At 42.5% G+C, this 20,932-nt stretch overlaps 1 protein-coding gene across 1 annotated transcript in view; it reads right to left on the bottom strand.

Annotated features, from left to right (window-relative positions):
* The window catches only part of gak (cyclin G associated kinase), an 84,175-nt gene extending 63,444 nt beyond the window's left edge, over window positions 1-20,731 (bottom strand). Inside the window, exons 1-6 of the mRNA XM_084056298.1 lie at window positions 20,373-20,731; window positions 7,807-7,868; window positions 5,406-5,465; window positions 4,368-4,482; window positions 2,723-2,865; window positions 1,864-1,989 (exon numbers count right to left, since the gene is read on the bottom strand). Coding sequence (XP_083912424.1) covers window positions 1,864-1,989; window positions 2,723-2,865; window positions 4,368-4,482; window positions 5,406-5,465; window positions 7,807-7,868; window positions 20,373-20,520 — 654 coding nt within the window. The 5' untranslated portion in view covers window positions 20,521-20,731. The remainder of the gene's footprint in view (window positions 1-1,863; window positions 1,990-2,722; window positions 2,866-4,367; window positions 4,483-5,405; window positions 5,466-7,806; window positions 7,869-20,372) is intronic.
* Window positions 20,732-20,932: the final 201 nt, after the last annotated feature.

Below are 20,932 nucleotides of genomic sequence, written 5' to 3'. Positions count from 1 at the left end.
CCATGAACACTCTAAGAAGTAAGGGACAGATGGATCACCGTGCCAAAAAATCTGGCTCCCATCCGCTTCCATTCTTTTTTTTCTAATAATTTTTATCCCACGATTTTTGTAACCCATTTTTTTCACCCGGTGCCAATTTCCTAAGTGATCCTGGGCGCTACACCAGCCCTACACCAGCGCTACACCGGTCCCCCACAGCCAGGGAGGCCAGGGCCGAGCTCATGCTTCCTTCAGTGCATGAGAGCCAACTGACCTTCTTGTCACCTGACAGGGGGGAGTTTCCCTGGTTGGACGTAGCGCGTGGAAGGAACACGTTATTCCAACCAGTTCCCTTCCCCTCCATCAGGCGCCCCGGCTGTCATGGGGGAGGCGGTATAGCGACCAGGATTACTACATGTTTTTTGTGAGGGTATTAACTACCCTAGGAGACACGGGGAGAACATGCAAACTCCACACAGAGTAGGCCCTTTCGCCAACCCCACCCTGGGTATGGGCGCTGATGACGCAGAGGAGAAGACACGCCCCCAGCGCCCACAGCGTCCCTGGCGGGAATCGAACCCAGGACCTTCTAGCTGTGAGGCGACAGCGCTACCGACTGCGCCACCGTGCCCCTTCGCTTCCATTCTATCTCCTTGCTAAAAACCTCTGTATCTCCTTAACTTTTTACAGTGGGCAAAACGAGTCATTGTCGATGCGCGATCGCTCTGCCATGGTGACTCGCATGAGACATGTTGTTGTTCCAGGCGTTAGCCAGGACCATCCATTGCTGTGCACGCATGCATTGTTTACGTGCGTGTGCTCGCCATGGAGTCCACAGCTCTAAACAGTGCAGCGTTGCAGACGGTGAGATTTCTGGCACCGAACGTAATCTGTTATTATAAAATTCTGGCACCCGATGTGTTAACTCAATTTCTGCCAATCACGCATAAATGCGATCTATTAAATAGCGCACTTGGCCGCCAAGATCCCATAAATGCGTTCTATTGAAAAAATTGATTTTTTTCAATTTGACCCAAATACCAAGGAGATATGATTTTTCGAAGATCTAGACTCCTATCCACTTCCTTGTTAACTCAAAACTTAAAAATTCTGTATCTCGGCTCCTGAGTACTTTTTTAATTTCAATGAAAAATCTCTGGCAGGAAACAGCAAAAAATCTGAAATAATTAGTGCTACATAAAGTTGCTTATTTCCCCGTCACCTGAGGCAGCAGTCATGCAACGTGTTGTGAGAGCTTGTAGATCAGCTCCTGTCATGTGAAATGATCTATAGTTGTCACAAGCCATCGATCGATAAAGGGATGAGCTAATGAAATGTGTGTGCGTGTGCGTGTGCGTGTGCGTGTGTGTGTGTGTGTGTGTGTGTATAATTAAGTCGTATCTGTAATGAACCTGACTTCCTGGTGGTTAATTTGATCACATGGGTTCTGGTTTGTGTCCTCCAAGGTGACGTCAACCTGTCACCATGTCCCCTTCATTACCTCCAGCACCATGTCTCTGTCCCCTTCATTACAGATCCATGTGTTACTCTCAGTGTTTACAGACCCATACGGGTCCATTTGGTATCAATCATTTGGCTGGAGACTCCCCCGAATTTCCTCAAGTGTGTGTGTGTGTGTGTGTGTGTGTGTGTGTGTGTGTGTGTGTGTGTGTGTGTGTGTGTGTGTGTGTGTGTGTGTGTGTGTGAGAGACTGTGCGCACATGTGTGTTATGTGCTTTTCTCTCCTGTCCGTCCGTCCGTGTGTGTCTCTGTGAACAGTGTGAGTGTGTGTGTGTGTGTGTGTGTGTGTGTGTGTGTGTGTGTGTGTGTGTGTGTGTGTGTGTGTGTGTGTGTGTGTGTGTGTGTGTGTGTGTGTGTGTGTACCTCATCTTCGACCATGGACCTCTTGTGAGCAGACCAGCTGTAGTCAGGATAGTGGGCCAGTGTGGTGGCACTGCCAAAGTCACACAGCTTGATGGTCCCCTGGCTGCTGATCAACAGGTTCTCCATCTGCAACACACACACACACACACACACACTATTAACCATTTCAGTCTAGAGTAGACTCTAGAGCTCTTCACGGTCCAAAATGACTAACCCTAATGGACCCGTGAATTTTGTTCTGAGACCCGACTGGTTCTGAGTTTGTTTTTGTTCTAATGACAAAACCCAGACCGGGATGGACCCGGTCGGGGGTTTCACATTTGTGAAACCACACAGTGCAACCCTCAGTGATTAGCACCCATCAGGGGATGGATTATACTGGAGATAAATATTCTGTGACTACTTGAAAAAGGTAAGAAAATGTAAAAAGCTTGTAGATCTGCTATTTTTGGCAAAGAGGTAGAGGGAAAAAAGAGCAGACCGTGTACGCAAAAAAAAAGTTGAATTTGAAACACAAGTGTATACAATATAGAGGGGGTCCCTGCTTCATCTCTCTCTCAGCTAGGGGGTCCTTGGGCTGAAAACATTGAAGACCCCTGACCTAGCAGCTTACAATCAGAAACAATCACATTGAATGTCTCGGTATGTCTCAGGTCAGGGTGTGTTTTTATTGTGGGACAGATGAATAGAAACAGAGTATATATACGACCCCCTAGGGGTCCCTACCCACAGGTTGAGAACCACAGACTTAGCAGCAGTTCATTCACTCACTCACTCAGCCATTCATTAATTTATCCATTCACCCCTCCCCCCCCTCCCTGATAGGTTGACCATGTGACCATGTGACCATGTGACCTACCTTGAGGTCTCTGTGTATGATTGGAGGTTTCTGTTTGTGCATGTGCTGAACCGCACGACATGATTGGTAGAAGATCTTCAGCACCGTGTCACATGACATGGGCGCCCTCTGCTCCACCCGCTTTATGTAGTCTACCAGCTGACCTGAAGAAGATACACACTGTTAATACACACTGTTAATACACACTGTGTTAATACACACTGTTAATACACACTATTAATGACCCTCTGCTCCACCCGCTTTATGTAGTCTACCAGCTGACCTGAAGAAGATACACACTGTTAATACACACTGTTAATACACACTGTGTTAATACACACTGTTAATACACACTATTAATGACCCTCTGCTCCACCCGCTTTATGTAGTCTACCAGCTGACCTGAAGAAGATACACACTGTTAATACACACTGTTAATACACACTGTGTTAATACACACTGTTAATACACACTATTAATGACCCTCTGCTCCACCCGCTTTATGTAGTCTACCAGCTGACCTGAAGAAGATACACACTGTTAATACACACTGTTAATACACACTGTTAATACACACTAATAATGACCCTCTGCTCCACCCTCTTTATGTAGTCTACCAGCTGACCTGAAGAAAATACACACTGTTAATACACACTGTTAATACACACTAATAATGACCCTCTGCTCCACCCTCTTTATGTAGTCTACCAGCTGACCTGAAGAAAATACACACTGTTAATACACACTGTTAATACACACTGTTAATGACCTGGGAGGGAACAATACACACTATTAATACATTGGGTGCCAAAACCGGGATTCTCCTTGAAATCAATGTTTTTGTTGTTTTTGTCCACAATGGGGGGGGGGGGGGGGCTAGCGCATCTCTGGAATCACCCACGGTGACTCTGAGAAGGAAGGGACAGATGGATCACCATTCTATCTCCTTGCAAAAAAAATGAAAACGAGTCATTTTTGATCAGAGATCACTCCGCCATGGTGACTGGCGTGAGAGATGTTATTGTTCCAGGCGTTAGCCAGGACCATCCACCATCGTGCACGCACATATTGTTTACAATCGGGTGCTCGTCGTGGAGTAGCAGCTGTAAACAGCGTAGCGTTACAAACGGTGATATCTCTGGCATTCAACGTCACTTTTTTAATACAACTCTGGCACCGGATGTGTTAATACACACTATTAATGACCTGGGAGGGAACGATACAGGGCTGAGACATGGACCCTCACAGCAAAGCAGGAAAATGGAGTCTACACAAGGCTACAAATGGCACCAGGTGTCACATGGACGGACCACATCAGAAACGTGGACCTCTACGGGGACCACCATTTACAAAAACACATATCATGGTAACTGAAAGAAGACTTTAAACTAGCGACTGAAAGCATTAAGTATTCCCGAATATTATTTTGAAAACGGTTAGTAGGGGCAGCCCTGTTTAACCCAATATCCACACACACCCCTAATGGATATAATAACACAGCTCATCTAGTCTCATATCTATATGACATAATAACAGGTGTACTGTACCTTTACACAGCTCATCTAGTCTCATATATATATGATATAATAATAGGTGTACTGTACCTTTACACAGCTCATCTAGTCTCATATCTATATGATATAATAACAGGTGTAGTGTACTGTACCTTTACACAGCTCGGTGAGGATGAGGAACTCGGCCTGTCCCGTGTCAGACTCCTCTTTGCTGATGGAGGCGGCTGAGCTGAACTGGACCACGTTGGGGTGACCCGACAGCTTCTTCTACAACCAGCAGGTCAAGGTTCACTAGTTCACTGACTGCTTCACAAACTGGGGGTCCCCAGATGATTAGCTTAACCCAGGGGTCTTCAACAGGGGGTCCGTGACCCCTAGGGGGTCCTCATAGTTACTACAGTAACTTGTCCGGCAAATCTTTGTGTGATATGATTTTTGATCCCTCCCCTAGTTTTTTACCTTAACCACTTGAACCCTAACATCCTTTTTCTGAGGAGAACTTTAGCCAAAAATAGCCGATCTACAAGCTCACAACGCCTCGCGCTGCGAGGCGTTGTGAGCTTGTAGATCGGCTATTTTTGGCAAATAGTTATAAGTGTAGAGGGAAAAAAGAGCAGCAAAAGTATATCTGAAACACAATTTTATACAATATAGAGGGGGTCCCTGCTTCATCTCTCTCTCAGCTAGGGGGTCCTTGGGCTGAAAACGTTGAAGACCCCTGGCTTAACCCATTTAGACCCATGGCCCATTTTAGAAACGCCTTCTAAATCCTAACTTAAGTTTTCAGAAAAACTTGGTATTATTATATTTTTTTCATTATTTTCTATATACATTCTATTTCTTTATTTTATTTTTATATATACATAGCAACATCTAAAATGACACAGACTTCAAACCACCATCCTTTTCTACGGGAGTCGCTATGAGCTTGTAGATCTGCTATTTTTAAAGATCATGAAAATGTGTGCACATCTTTGAATATATATATATTTTTAAAGCGAACATTTGTAACTTACATCTTTGCTTCATGGGGGGTCCCTGGAACAAAACATTTTGAGATGGGGGTCCGCAGCCAAATACATATCTAAAAATGTTTTGTACAGTATACAGTATGTCGCTGTATCAGTGGTAAGCTTGCAGTACCAGCTTTGACCACTAGTTCATGTGTGCCCCAGAATGACAAAGGATACCATGAAACACACTTCCTGGATGATGTCCTTGCTCTTCTCCTCCTCATTGGACAGCAGCCGCTGTGACATCACAGAAAAAAGAAAAAGGAAAAGAATGGTCATCAGAGATGCAAACACACAGAGACAACAACACTACAAGGTGATAGTTTGTACCATAACAAAACCTCTTTCTGTCATAATAAACTCAGTGCAGCCATCCTTTTGTCTATGTGTTGGAGTTTGGAAGCACTCGTAAATCATTCATTGCATGAAACCACCTGTTTTCTAATTGCACATATATAAATGCTGGAGGCAGCAGGACCGTTGGATGTATGACAGCCCATACATCCAAACAGAAAAGTCCTATCTGACTGTATTAAACAACGTTAAACTCGCCAACATGGCAGCTGTACGAAAAGCTTGAATTATCCTCTTTCTATCTGTCAAGTTTTGTTTCATTAAAATCCACCGTAGAGACATGTTATGAGCTTCTGTCAAGACATTCCGTGCAGGTGATTGTGTTTCTAAGTGTCAGAGTTTGGAAGCGCTCGTTTTCAATAACACAACGTCCTGCTGTGGTACCCTGGACCGCTGAGTGATTTCCAACGAGCTCTTCCAAACTCCAACGCTCCACACTGCTCAATGTTTGCCACTCAGTCTAGATGAGGGGGGGGTCATAAAGTGACCCGTTGTAAGCTTGTCACTTAACGCGTCAAGATCAGCTATTTCTGCTATTTTCACATGAATACATTTTTTAAAATGATGTCTATAATTTATTTGTATATTTCAGTTATTTGTCATATCTGCTCTGTGCAATTTATGATTACGAAGCCTAGAAGACTTCATAATGTTCAATGGCCAAACACAATTAAATCATTAATCGCAATTATTTGACTGACAATTAATCATCAACTTAAACTGTTCTTAATACCAAATTGGCCAGATTGTCAAATATTACTTAAGAAAGAGGCAAACATTGTGAAAATAGCCGATCTACAAGCTCAAAACGCCTCGCAGTGCGAGGCGTTGTGAGCTTTAAATAAATACAGTTCAAATAAATACTATTATTTTGGGGGGTTGTGGCCTGAACAGTCTGGGAACCCTTGTCCTAATTTATTTGAGTTTTCTGATTTCAAAATATTTCCAGGAATGTCATGACGGTGGGAACCCACACAGCTGAACGTGTGGGTAGCGCCCCCCAAAACTTTGCCAAAACCCCCCCAAATAGGCTTCTGTTGGTAATGGCTGTCACTTTGAGTGACCTGCCAGCACACACCTGCTGGTACAGGTGTGTCCCAGTCACAGGTGTGTGGGCTGGCACCTGATGATGGGTTCTGCAACACAGCCTGCCCCTATGCCACGTGTGTGCCTTCAGGGTAAGGCCGGTGCAACAGGGCAAGTGAAGCCGGTGTTCTGTTACGCAGAGCAGCAGCATTATCTGGTGTCAGCCCTGATGACATCTACACACCGAGGACTGAGGTTCTGTGAGACTGGTGAGGACACACCTCATAGTATCCGTACCAGAAAGACGATTATTTGTATTTATTATAATTATTATTTGCCATTAGGAAGGAGAGCCGAGTCTGACGTCATTCTTCCTAATTTGTCAAACGTAGGCCTCGTTAGTTATAGGCTGCTGTAGACTACGGATTAAACAAGTGTTCTGTGTTAATAAACAAATGTTAACAGTATAAAGTCTCATTTTTATTATCGCTTTGTTCTGGGGGTCCCTGGAACAAAATATTTTGAAATGGGGGTCGGTGGCCAAATACATATTTTGGGGGTCCTTGACATGAAAAGGTTTGAGAACCACTGATATATAAACACACGTTTTTCAAAAAACTGTTGGGATTTAGAAGACATGTGTAGAATCGGCTTCAGGTTAATGTTTTAAAAGGTAGTAGAAGATGTAGTAGATGTTTTAAAATGTAGTAGTTCTTTTCCTAAGACACTCAAGGTCACACGTTACACTCATCACTCCACCAATGAACAGTGAACAAGAAAAGACCGCTTTCATCTCTTATGCTCCAGACAAATGGAACTGACTCCAGGCCTCTCTGAAACTGGATATATGGGTCTCTCTATTGAGACATTTAGGATGCATTATACAAGGACTGCACCTGCTTTGTGAAGCCCTTATGTATCAGCATTATGAGGTTTTTTTTAATATTGCACTTTATTTTAAATGTTTTTAATCTATATTATGTTGTGATCATGTCGTACTCAGAGGGCATCCTGGCCAAAGAGAGCGTGCTCTCAATGGTCTTCCCTGATTAAATAAAGGTCAATACAAAAAGTATAAATAAAAAAGGAAAGTGCAGTTTGTGCTTTCTCTCCTCTCAACTGCACAGCAAAAAAGAAAAAAACGTATAGAAAAAGTCATTTATTGGGTGGAGCATTTAAAGCTGGAGCTTTACTGTACCTTGAGAGCGTAGTCTTTCCCACTGCCGATGTCCTGGGCTTCATACACAAAGGCAAAGCCACCTGTAGACACAGAGAGAGAGAGAGAGAGAGAGAGACAGAGAGAGACAGAGAGAGAGAGAGAGACAGAGAGAGAGAGAGACAGAGAGAGAGAGGAAGAGAGGGACAGAGAGAGAGGCATGAGGTTAAACTACTTTTAAATCACACTTTCAAATCACTTAACCTTTTAAAATCACCCTTTCAAGCATTTAACCACTTAAACCCCAATGGAAACGAGCCATAGGATTTCTTGGGTTTAAAATCCTCTTAGCAGGGGGGCGCCCGCTGGCCTAACGGCCCAGGCGCTATACCACATATGCTTGACAGCGTGTCGCGGGTTCGACTCCCGATCCCGACGACCTTTGCTGTGTGTCACCCCCCCATCTCTCTCCCCATTTCCTGTCAGCCCACTATCCTATCAATAAAGGCAGAAAAGCCCCAAAAGATCTCTTTAAAATTTAAAAATCCTCTTAACAGACCTTGTATTGAACTGTACTTTCCTGTGCTTTTTTTGCAAAGTGCACATTTTTTCCCCTACACCAAAACTCCACGCCACAAAAGGGCCGACATTAGAGATGTCCCGATGCCATTTTTTCCTTCCCGATCCGATTCCGATCCCATAACTTGCGTATAGGCCGTGGCCGATACCGATCCGATACAAGAGGGCTTAAAACAATAATAATATATATTTTTTTAAACCTCTTATTTTGAAGTCCACCGACCGGAAGTCAAGGGTTTACGTTCGTCTGACTTGACACGTCGTGCTATGCTAAGCTTTGAGCGTTCACTAAACGTCAGTAGGTAGGCTACTGGCACGGCTGTTTTGAGCTGCTTTCTTGTATTTTCACACGTCGATCAGGGACTAGTAGGAAACCGCAGCACATGCGGAAAAGTCTGCAGGTGTTTTTTATACAAATATTGCGGGTGGGATGCGCCCGCACTCATCTCACGCACACCCGTAGTAGAGTTAAATAGATAGTTGTGCAGTTTGTCTACTGGGAAATAATGCTTGTATGAGCTTTTTGAGCCACTGTGTGTGTGTGTGTGTGTGTGTGTGTGTGTGTGTGTGTGTGTGTGTGTGTGTGTGTGTGTGTGTGTGTGTGTGTGTGTGTGTGTGTGTGTGTAGTGCTCTGGTGTGTGGACAGATACCTCGTGTTTTGTTTAGAGCGAACTAAAGACGGTTGCATCCTCAGACTCCTCACTCAAACGTGCACTTTCTCGGTCGGCAAATCTAAAGAAAACTCCACCTGCCCAAAAGTTTTATTTACGGGCAGTCTGGCAACCGTTAAAAAGTGTCAACCCCTGGATCGGATCGGTGCATGGACTAGCGTACTCGCCGATTCCGATCTGACCAAATAAGGAGTATCGGACACATTTCCGATCCTAGTATCGATATCGGGACATCTCTAGCGGACATACACTGTGAGCTTGTAGATCTGTTACTTTTCCATGTTTGTGCCAAATGTTCATCTATTATGACATGCCCATTGTCCATTTTCCTATGGATTAGTCACTCCATGGAGACTTGAATTCATGGATATTTTTTAGTTTTTGTTGCATTAAGCCAATAATTTGATGAGCAGCAGTGGTTCCGATAGGAGACACAAAGAGTCTCCTTTGTGTCTCCTACCGGAACCGCTGACTACCAGTCCGCTGGTCATCAAATTATTGGCTTAGAAATGAGACAAAAACTATATGAAATCCATAATGTATTTTTGTGGGTGAACTACCCCTGTAAATCATCTACTAGCCTGTGCATTGCCACACTATTCAAACAGTGAATTATTACTACAACTATTACTCTAGTGAATTTCACTGCAAGTTGTCGGCTCCTTTTCAGCATTAACCCATTCAACCCAGGAATAAATCTGTCTCATTTTAGATTGCTTTGGCTATTCAAAAAATTGCAGATATACAAGCTCATAGGCTACGAGCTGGTAGATCTACAACTTTGAACTAAAATTGAACCACTGATATAGAAACATGTTTTTTCAAAACACTGTTAGGATTTAGAAGACATTTGTAGAATCCCCATGAAGGACAGATTTGAGTTACAAATGTTTGCTTTAAAAAAATATTGGTATAATGACATTTTTGTGAAGTGGCAAGTTCTGGGCTGAATCGGGGACAAAATCAATTTTTGAATAAATGAAAAAAAAATTAAATCGAGAATCGGTTGTTTTAACCCATTGAGACCTGAAGCTGATTCTACATGTCTCCTAAATCTCAACAGTATTCTTAAAAACGTATGTTTCTATATCAGTGGTGCTCAATCTTTTTCATGTCAAGGACCCCCAAAATGATATGTATTTGGCCGCCGACCCCATCAAAATATTGTGTTCCAGGGACACCCAGAAGCAAAGATTTTAGTTAAAATTTTTCGCTTTAAAAATATATATACTGTATTCAATGATTTGCACACATTTTCACGATTTAAAAAAAATAGCAGATCTACAAGCTGATAGCGCGGCACTCGGTGCCGCGCTATGAGCTTGCATATCTGCTATTTTTGAATAGCCAAAGTGTAAAATAATGCTTTTTAGCTCAAATCTAAAAATGACACAGTTCCAGGTCTTAATGGGTTAAAACACATCTGAAAAAATCTGAATGGTGACGCCCAGAATGGGAAACGAATGGTGAGATAGCAGAAGATTCACAGCCCTAATATAAAGATTTGCACAACTTTTCACGATTAAAAAAAAATGAAATAGCAGATCTACAAGTTCATAGCGCGCCACTCTATGAGCTTGCAGATCTGCTATTTTTGAATAGCCAAAGTACAAAATAAATGTTAAATATATAATATAGTAATATCTATAATGACAGAAGCTCTGACAGGTCTTATTGCGTTAATGAAGTCTGTGGACAGAATGATGCCAAGTCAAGAGTCCTGTGAGGACAGAGGCTTTGTTCTGAAGCAGAACCACACAGAACCTGTTTGTTCTGAAGCAGAACCACACAGAACCTGTTTGTTCTGAAGCAGAACCACACAGAACCTGTTTGTTCTGAAGCAGAACCACACAGAACCTGTTTGTTCTGAGGCAGAACCACACAGAACCTGTTTGTTCTGCAGCAGAACCACACAGAACCTGTTTGTTCTGCGGCAGAACCACACAGAACCTGTTTGTTCTGAGGCAGAACCACACAGAACCTGTTTGTTCTGAAGCAGAACCACACAGAACCTGTTTGTTCTGAGGCAGAACCACACAGAACCTGTTTGTTCTGAAGCAGAACCACACAGAACCTGTTTGTTCTGAAGCACAACCACACAGAACCTGTTTGTTCTGAAGCTGAACCACACAGAACCTGTTTGTTCTGAAGCAGAACCACACAGAACCTGTCTGTTCTGAAGCTGAACCACACAGAACCTGTTTGTTCTGAGGCAGAACCACACAGAACCTGTTTGTTCTGAGGCAGAACCACACAGAACCTGTTTGTTCTGAAGCTGAACCACACAGAACCTGTTTGTTCTGAAGCAGAACCACACAGAACCTGTCTGTTCTGAAGCTGAACCACACAGAACCTGTTTGTTCTGAAGCAGAACCACACAGAACCTGTTTGTTCTGAAGCAGAACCACACAGAACCTGTTTGTTCTGAGGCAGAACCACACAGAACCTGTTTGTTCTGAGGCAGAACCACACAGAACCTGTTTGTTCTGAAGCAGAACCACACAGAACCTGTTTGTTCTGAGGCAGAACCACACAGAACCTGTTTGTTCTGAGGCAGAACCACACAGAACCTGTTTGTTCTGAGGCAGAACCACACAGAACCTGTTTGTTCTGAGGCAGAACCACACAGAACCTGTTTGTTCTGAAGCAGAACCACACAGAACCTGTTTGTTCTGAGGCAGAACCACACAGAACCTGTTTGTTCTGAGGCAGAACCACACAGAACCTGTTTGTTCACAACAAAGGAACAGAGAACAGTTGCACTCCTTGGATATCACATGGCAGAGAGTGAGTGAGTGTGCGTGCGTGCGTGCGTGCGTGCGTGCGTGCGTGCGTGCGTGCGTGCGTGCGTGCGTGCGTGCGTGCGTGCGTGCGTGCGTGCGTGCGTGCGTGCGTGCTGAACCCAGTTTTGATTTTTTGCCGACTAAAACTAAGACGGCTTTTCAAAGATCGTCTATTTAACCCATTTAGACCTGAAGCCGATTCTACACGTCTCCTAAATCTCAACAGTATTCTGAAAAACGTATGTTTCTATTTCAGTGGTTCTCAATCTTTTTCATGTCAAGGACCCCCAAAATTATATGTATTTGGCCGCGGAACCCCATCTCAAATATGTTGTTCCAGGGACCCCCAGAAGCAAAGATTTGAGTTAAAAATGTTCGCTTTAAAAAAAAAATATATATATATATATATATATATATATATATATATATATATATATATATATATATATATATATATATATATATATATATATATATATATATATATATATTCAGAAGATTTGCACACATTTTCACGATTTTTCAAAAATAGCAGATCTACAAGCTCGTAGCGCGGCACTCGGTGCCGCGCTATGAGCTTGTAGATCTGCTATTTTTGAATAGCCCAAAGTGTAAAATAATGCTTTTTAGCTCAAATCTAAAAATGACACAGTTCCAGGTCGTAATGGGTTAACGGGGCGGGGGGTTGACGGACAGATCGGTGAACCAATGGGATCAGGCGCAATCTCTCCGCGCCTCTTTACACCCGCCCCTCTATACCCAAAAACAGGAGCGCTGGTGCAGCCTATGTGCACAGTAACAGGATGGCTGGACCATCACTCTCAACATGGACAGAAGGAGGATGTAATATCTATAGTAATACGCATTCTTCAGGTGGGGATAGATTCTCTATGTTGCAACCGTTGGCCTGATGTTGTAAAATGAAAAAAAAGAAGAAACATTTAAATATGGCCGCCTACTGCTCCACCAGCGTCTCAGGGCTTCAGTCTCTGATGCAGAATGATCCCAGTATAAAGAAAAAGCACAAGGAAACAACTAGTATAACAGAGAGTACAGGAGCATAGGACAACCAGAGCACATGACCTTCTATTTGGACCCAGGGCAAAAAAATACCTTGGGGCCCAGAGTTACTTCAGGCAAATTAGCCTCTAGTTAGGGCCTTTTTGGTTCAGACTCAATTCAGGGTCGGGCTCTGGAGAAGTGGGCCCACATTTATAGGAACCCCCATGATCTGTGGGGCTCTGAGCCTTGGGGGGGGGGGGGGGGGGGGGGTGTTTGTAGCTCCAGGCCTCAGGAAGATGACTCACCCATCTCACTGCAGTGTCCAGGAGCCACTGGCCGGGTGTCTGACTCTTATCCGTGGACCTGCTAGGACCGTCTACTGAGCTTACACATTACATTACACACCCGATTTTAACACATCGGGTGCCATAATCTTATAATAACAGATTACGTTCGGTGCCAGAAATCTCACCGTCTGCAACGCTGCGCTGTTTAGAGGTGTGGACTCCATGGCGAGCACACGCACGTAAACAATGCATGCGTACGCACAGAAATGGATGGTCCTGGCTAACGCCTGGAACAACAACATGTCTCATAAGGAGATACAGAGGTTTTTTAGCAAGGAGATAGAATGGAAGCAGATGAGAGCCAGATTTTTTGGCACGGTGATCCATCTGTCCCTTACTTCTTAGAGTGTTCATGGGTGACAGAGATGAAAGGTTGTTTGAGATGGGGGTCCACGGCCAAATACATATTGTTTTGGGGGTGCTTGACATGAAAGAGTTTGAGAACCACTGATATTATACAGTAGTAACATACGTTTTTTTTTCTTTTTTTAACTTAGGATTTAGAAGACATTAGTAGAATCCCCCAGAAGCAAAGATTTGAGTTAAAAATGTTTGCTTTAAAAAAACGGATATTCAAAAGATTTGCACACATTTTCACGATTTTTCCAAAAAAATAGCAGATATACAAGGTCATAGCGCGGCACTCGGTGCCGCGCTATGAGCTTGTATATCTGCTATTTTTGAATAGCCAAATAAATCTTAAAATGACACAGATGATGCTTTCCTGGAAATGAATGTGTTAAAAAAAGTTAGTTCTCCACCAAAAGCCCTCACGCTGCTTTGTTTTCCCAGAGTCAACCGTCTCACACAACAGACGGATATAAAAAAAAGAATACAATCATGTCATCTCTTTCTGTCTCTCCTCTGTCTCTCCCTCTCTCTCTCTCTTCTTTCCCCCCCGACACGGTCGAGGCAGAAGGCCCCCACCCTAGAGCCTAGGGTCTGCCTTACGTTTCTTCCAGTTAAAGGTAGGGTAAGTGATATTTTTTGGTTAAAACAAAAAGTATTTTGTTAAAAGGTTAAAATACTATATTCTGATAGTAATCATTGCTGTAGAGTGTTTTGTTCAGTAACAGGAGTCTCCCTGTCTCTCCAGCTCTTTAATAAACAGAAAATACATTTTTCGGTAGGTGTCACAATCTCAGCCAATCAGGAGAAAGTACCCATTTTAAGCTTAATGTGTATAGTGTTCCAGTTCCAATTTTGTCTGCTCATTTCTTAGTGTCATCACTTCCAATTTCACTTGTTTTATCTGTATCCTGATTGAGTTCTCTTTCCCGGTTGGATAAAATTGGAAATTAAACTGAAACTGAAACGAAAATGCATTTTCTGTTTAATAAAGAGGTGGAGAGACAAGGAGACTCCTAATACTGAACAAACACTCTATAGCAATGAGTACTATCAGACTATAGAGCTATTTAACACTTATCTTAACCAAAGCAAATCACTTACCCTACCTTTAAGGGGGAGTTTTTCGTTGCCACTGTCGCAAAATTGCTTGCTCAGGGTGGGACTGTCGGGTCTCTTCTCTACATGTGAAGTGTCTTGAGACAACTTGTTGTGATTTGACACTTTAATAAAATTGAATTGAATTGAAAAAAACCTGAATCACAGGGAGAACGTGCCGAAACCAAAACCACTAAATCCACTGCAGTAAAACTCAAACATTCCTTGAACCAATCAGACGGTAGAGAAGCATCCATTGATGTTGCTGCAGCAACAACACCACCACACACATATCTGACATCAAACTGGTCGTTCTGGTCTTAATCTTATTCTGTCTGTCTGTCTGTCTGTCTGTAAGCAACCTGATCTCACCTGGCTTACACACATCTGCAGTAACCAGACCCGCTCCTCTAAAACAACTATTGACGGCTTATGTTGGATACACGCTCCAATGTAACTGCAAACATAACGTCTCCCTAATGGTATGAGAACCTTCTGAGACCCTTTCAACATGCGTAACAACACACTAATCATCTGCAAATCATCATTTAATCACATGAACCCTTGCGTCCCTATTCTGGGAAAAAAAAACATTCCGCAAACATAGCAGACATTCTACAAACATAGCAGACATTCTACAGTACAAGCTCACAACATGATTTGTAAGTGGACTATTTTCGGCGGACAGATTTGGTGTAGAGGGGGTAAAAGGAGTACTGTATACTATGAACACTGAAACACTAGTTTGTGCACCCCCAAAATGAATTTTCTTCTATGGATTAGTCACTCCATGGAGACTTGAATTCATGGATATTTTTTAGTTTTTCTCTCATTGTCTCAGACAATAATTTGATGACCGGCAGCGGTTCTGGTAGGAGACACAAAAGAGTGTGTCTGCTACCGGAACCGCTGCCTACCGGTCCACTGGTCTTACAATTATTGGCTTAGGAATACGACAATAACATCCATGAATTCAAGTCTCCATGGGGTGAATAATCCATAGAAACAAATGTATGGTGCTGCTGAATGTGACGGTGCAGCTGAATGTGACGGTGCAGCTGAATGGCAGAAATCATTCAGACCAGTCTGACAATAATAGAATATTATCAGTCAATCAAGTCAAAGTGTGTGCAAAGGAAGATAATATTGCATAAGCAGGGTGTGTTGCATGTTGGTGAGAGTTGGTTAAGGTGCATAGAATTGCCTGCATGCCATGCATTCCTACACTCACACATACAGGTAGTTCAACCACAATGACTGACTAGATGTATGGGCCATCCTGATTGGTGTTTGTTCAGTAACAGTGTTAAATAGCTCTATATTGTGATAGTAATCATTACTATAGAGTGTTTGTTCAGTAACAGTGTTAAATAGCTCTATATTGTGATAGTAATCATTACTATAGGTTTTTGTTCAGTAACAGTGTTAAATAGCTCTATATTGTGATAATAATCATTGATATAAAGAGTTTTGTTCAGTAACAAAAGTTTCCACGTCTCTCCAGCTCTATATTCAACAGAACATGCATTTTCAGGTCAGGATACCAATTTTATCCAATCAGGAGAGAGAACTCAGTCAGGATACAGATTAAACAAGTAGAAGTGATGACTCATAGAAATGAGCAGACAAGATATGAACTGGAACACTATGAAAATGAAGCTGATAAATGGGTTCTCTCTACTCTCTAATATAACAGATCTCTGGGTGTTATAATGTTATAATAACAGCTTACATGTCATGTTTACTTATAGGTAGGGTAAGTGATATTTTTTGGTTAAAACAAAAAGTATTTTGTTAAAAGGTTAAAGCACTATATTGTGATAGTAATCATTGCTATAGAGTGTTTGTTCAGTAACAGGAGTCTCCATGTCTATCCAGCCCTTTAATAAACAGCAAATACATTTTCCGGTAGGTGTCAAAATCTCAGCCAATCAGGAGAAAGTACCCATTTTTAAGCTTCATTTTTATAGTGTTCCAGTTCCAATTTTGCCTGCTCATTTTTTAGTGTCATCACTTCCAATTTCACTTGTTTAATCTATATCCTGATTGAGTTCTCTGTCCTGATTGGATAAAATTGGAAATGAAACTGAAACTGAAACAAAAATGCATTTTCTGTTTAATAAAGAGCTGGAGAGACAAGAAGACTCCTTTTATTGAACAAACACTCTATAGCAATGAGTACTATCAGAATATAGAGCTATTTAACACTTACTTTAACCAAAGAAAATCACTTACCCTACCTTTAATGGTGACTCATGGTGCTTCAATATAAGACCCAACATTAAGTGTTAGAACCTGATTCATAATAACCACTGATTCATAATAACCACTGATTCATAATAATAACCACTGGTTCATAATAATAACCACTGATTCATAATAATAACCACTGATTCATAATAATAACCACTGATTCATAATAATAACCACTGGTTCATAATAATAACCACTGATTCATAATAATAACCACTGATTCATAATAATAACCACTGGTTCATAATAATAACCACTGGTTCATAATAATAACCACTGATTCATAATAATAACCACTGATTCATAATAATAACCACTGATTCATAATAATAACCACTGGTTCATAATAATAACCACTGGTTCATAATAATAACCACTGATTCATAATAATAACCACTGGTTCATAATAATAACCACTGGTTCATAATAATAACCACTGATTCATAATAATAACCACTGATTCATAATAATAACCACTGATTCATAATAATAACCACTGATTCATAACAATAACCACTGGTTCATAACCATACACACTGGTTCATAACCATACACACTGGTTCATAATAATAACCACTGGTTCATAATAATAATAACCACTGGTTCATAACCATAAACACTGGTTCATAACCATAAACACGTCGCTGCGACGGTTTTGTCGCCTCGCCGACGATCAGATCTGATCTTTTAGAATCAATCAGATGTCACTTGTATCGGTGTCAGCGGTATGCGGTTACCCTAACTCAGAGATTAGACGCCTCTGCCCTGCACAGTCTGAGAGAAATCACAAAACCTTAATAACAGAAATAGTCTAGATAAGCTTAATTAATTGCAAAACATGACACCCCTTATTCAAAACAGATGGCGAATGCATTCTTCTCTTTATAGGACCTACACAGGTAATAAAATTACCTGTGAGACCTTTATGAATTGAACCTCACAGTCAGTCAGTCAGTCAGTCAGTCAGTCAGTCAGTCAGTCAGTCAGTCAGTCAGTCATGGTCCAGAGCGTCAGTGACTTCTCTCTAACGCTCTGGTCATGGAGCCAACATCAATCTGCCCTGAGAGGTCTCAGTCTTTTAGTCAAAAATAAACTCAACTACTACTCACCCAAACAAAGGCTGTTTTGTGTAAATAAAATATGTCTGCCTGATGGAATGTATTGTATTTGCTCCACTGCGCCCCCGACAGATTTGGTCAATGGTAATTCATATTGACCAGACCTGTAGGGTCAGTGGCGTAAATACAATAATTTCATATTTTATTTTCTGCCCATAAAGTGTATTGTACAGAGTAGGTGTGGTGCCGAGAGGCTTCCTATCCTGGAGAATAGACTTTTAACAACACAGAACAGCCTTTGTTTCAGCGAGTAGCGACATAGTTTGGTTTATTTTTGACTAAAAGACGGAGACCTCTCAGGGCAGAGTAATGTTGGCTCAACAAGCATGAGACTCATAGCAGCAGCGCCTGGCAGCAGTGGTGTAAAGTAACTGAGTACATTTACTCAAGTACTGTACTTAAGTACAATTTTGAGCTATTTTTACTTTAATGGGGTAAAGTATCGCCAATTTTCAGTACTTTTACTTCTACTCCACTACATCTCAGAGGCAAATATTGCACTTTTACTCAGTGGCGTAACTAAAATCTAGCCTCCCCTAGAAAATAAAGTAAAAGACTGAAAAACAGGCAGTGAAAAAAATCCAAAGAGAATAGTGGCCGTCGGACCTCCTCGTCGCAGCCAATCACTACCGTATCCATTCCGCAGAGCGACGTCGCCTATAGTGATGCAAATGTGTGCCTTTATATTTTCATGGGGTGCCAGGAGAGCCAGCTGGGGGTCTGGGCCATCACCTGTAGGCTACTCACCTCGCATAAAAGGGGCTCTGAGTCTGAGAGCAGCTTGAGCCATTAAACTACTGTAACAACATGAAGAGACCACTGCTTAATAATTGATTGATTTATTATACTTGCATATTGTTTTTATTAACGTTTTGTAGTCAGTGTATTGTTGTTGTTAACTTGTTGGGGGGGGGGGGTAGAAAAAAAAATCTCGCCTGCCCTAAATGTACTTTCTGGGAACGCCACTGCTACTCCACTACATATTATTATTACAAAACATACATTACCCACTTCAGCCCTATGTACATTTTAGCCATTTGAGAATAGCAGATCTACAAGCTCACAAGCGACGCATTGTGAGCTTGTAGATCTGCTATTTTCAGACTTGAAATGGGACATTCTGCATAATGAGTACTTTCCACCACTGCCTGGCAACAGGGCGTTAGAGAGAGAGAGAGAGAGAGAGAGAGAGAGAGTAGCCCTGAAACATGACTGTCATACCATGACAGTCATGGAACCACTTGTTCCTGGGTTGCGATTGTTTTACATTTACAACCCGTACATCTACATAAACGTTCAAATTTCAAATATAAAGTGCTGACCCCACGGCCACGGATGTTAACATTATGTACGTGCCCTCCGAAGTACCCGTATCTTCCGTATTGTTCAATAAAAAGCATTTTAATCCGATCGGTGCCATTTTTTGTAATGCATCAGGGTGCAATACACCTCCCAACCGATAGGATCGCGTAGTTGAAAGCATCGGAGAAAAAGGCCGGTGATCGGATTAAAATGCTTTTTTATTGAACAAAGCGGAAGATACGGGTATTTAGACCCGGGCGTTACAATTCGTAACATCCGTGGCCGTGGGGTCAGCACTTTATATTGTAAATGTGAACGTTTATGTAGATGTACGGGTTGTAAATAGAGAAGTTTCAAAAACCAAGAACAAGTTGCGTCATGACGCTTAGTGACAGACGAGCGTCATGTGAACCATGTCTAGAGAGAGAGACAGAAAACAGGACTCTCTCCGGTAAGCTGTAGAATACAACTCTCGTAGACGTATTTATGATTCTGACGTGTTCAATCTACGAGAGTTGTAGGGTTCACCCCCCACGGGCACAGGGACTTTCAGCACTATACCCCTTAGACACTCCAAACATGTACAAATTGAAAATAAAGGTGCTTACCCCCACGCCCCGAATGTTAACTCTCACTACGGGGTAATAGTTTAATGTAATAATCCATATCTTCCAATAAAGAAGTGTTTTAATGCCGTCTGTGGCCGAACGCCATTTTTTCACCCTCGTTTACTTCCTGTTTACATTGAGTGTAATTCCGGGTTTCGCCAGATGGGGCGCGTCACTACCGCCCATTGGGAACTTCCGACAGAATCGGCCACAGACGGCATTAAAACACTTCTTTATTGAAAGATATGGATTATTACATTAAACTACTACCCCGTAGCGAGAGTTAACATTTAATGCTTGGGGTTAAGCACCTTTATTTTCAATTTGTACATCTTTGGAGTGTCTACGGGGTATAGTGCTGAAAGTCCCTGTGTCCATGGGGGGTGAACCTTACAACTCTCGTAGATTGTAAACGTCAGAATCATAAATACGTCTACGAGAGTTGTATTCCACAGCTAGTCCCCGGTCAGTCAGTGACAGACAGTCAGGCTCTGCATACCTTCTGCTATGACCCTGTTGATGCGGAGCTTCATGTCTCCCAGCTCCACCATCTGACCCACGAAGTGGTCGTGGTCCCCCCGGCCCGCCGCTCCGCCAGGCCCCGCCGGGCCGGACAGGAAATCCAGGGCCGACTGGAACAGGGACATTTTGTTCCTCCTCCTACAAAACAACACGTTCTGAAATCCTGGCCGTTTCACCCTCTTATTGAGAGGAGAAAAGCGTTTATTATTGTTGTTCTGGTATAAACTACAGGGCTGTAGTTCTCTTCCGTTAGGAGGACGAGGTTCTGTTTCTAAACGGTCCGTTTCTTCATGTTTCTTCTTCCTGCCGCCGCCATCTTCATCCTCATCCTCCTCATCATCATCATCACAACCTACTGCTCTGGATGTACTTCCGTGACAGGTGCTGACGTCACCGCGTGGTCGTCACGTGATCGGTGTGCTTTGCTTTGCTAACGGACGTCATCTGCGTGGACGTCACGTGATTGGTCGGTTCACGCATATCCCTATGGACATAGATATATGCCTATGGAGGGAGACGCGGGACTCCCTCTTTCTT

The sequence above is a fragment of the Gymnoscopelus microlampas genome (genome assembly GCF_963454915.1).
Source record: "Gymnoscopelus microlampas genome assembly, chromosome: 4".
Taxonomy (NCBI): Eukaryota; Metazoa; Chordata; class Actinopteri; order Myctophiformes; family Myctophidae; genus Gymnoscopelus; species Gymnoscopelus microlampas.
Note: the sequence above shows the minus strand (reverse complement) of the source record. Positions and strands in the feature narration are given on the sequence as shown.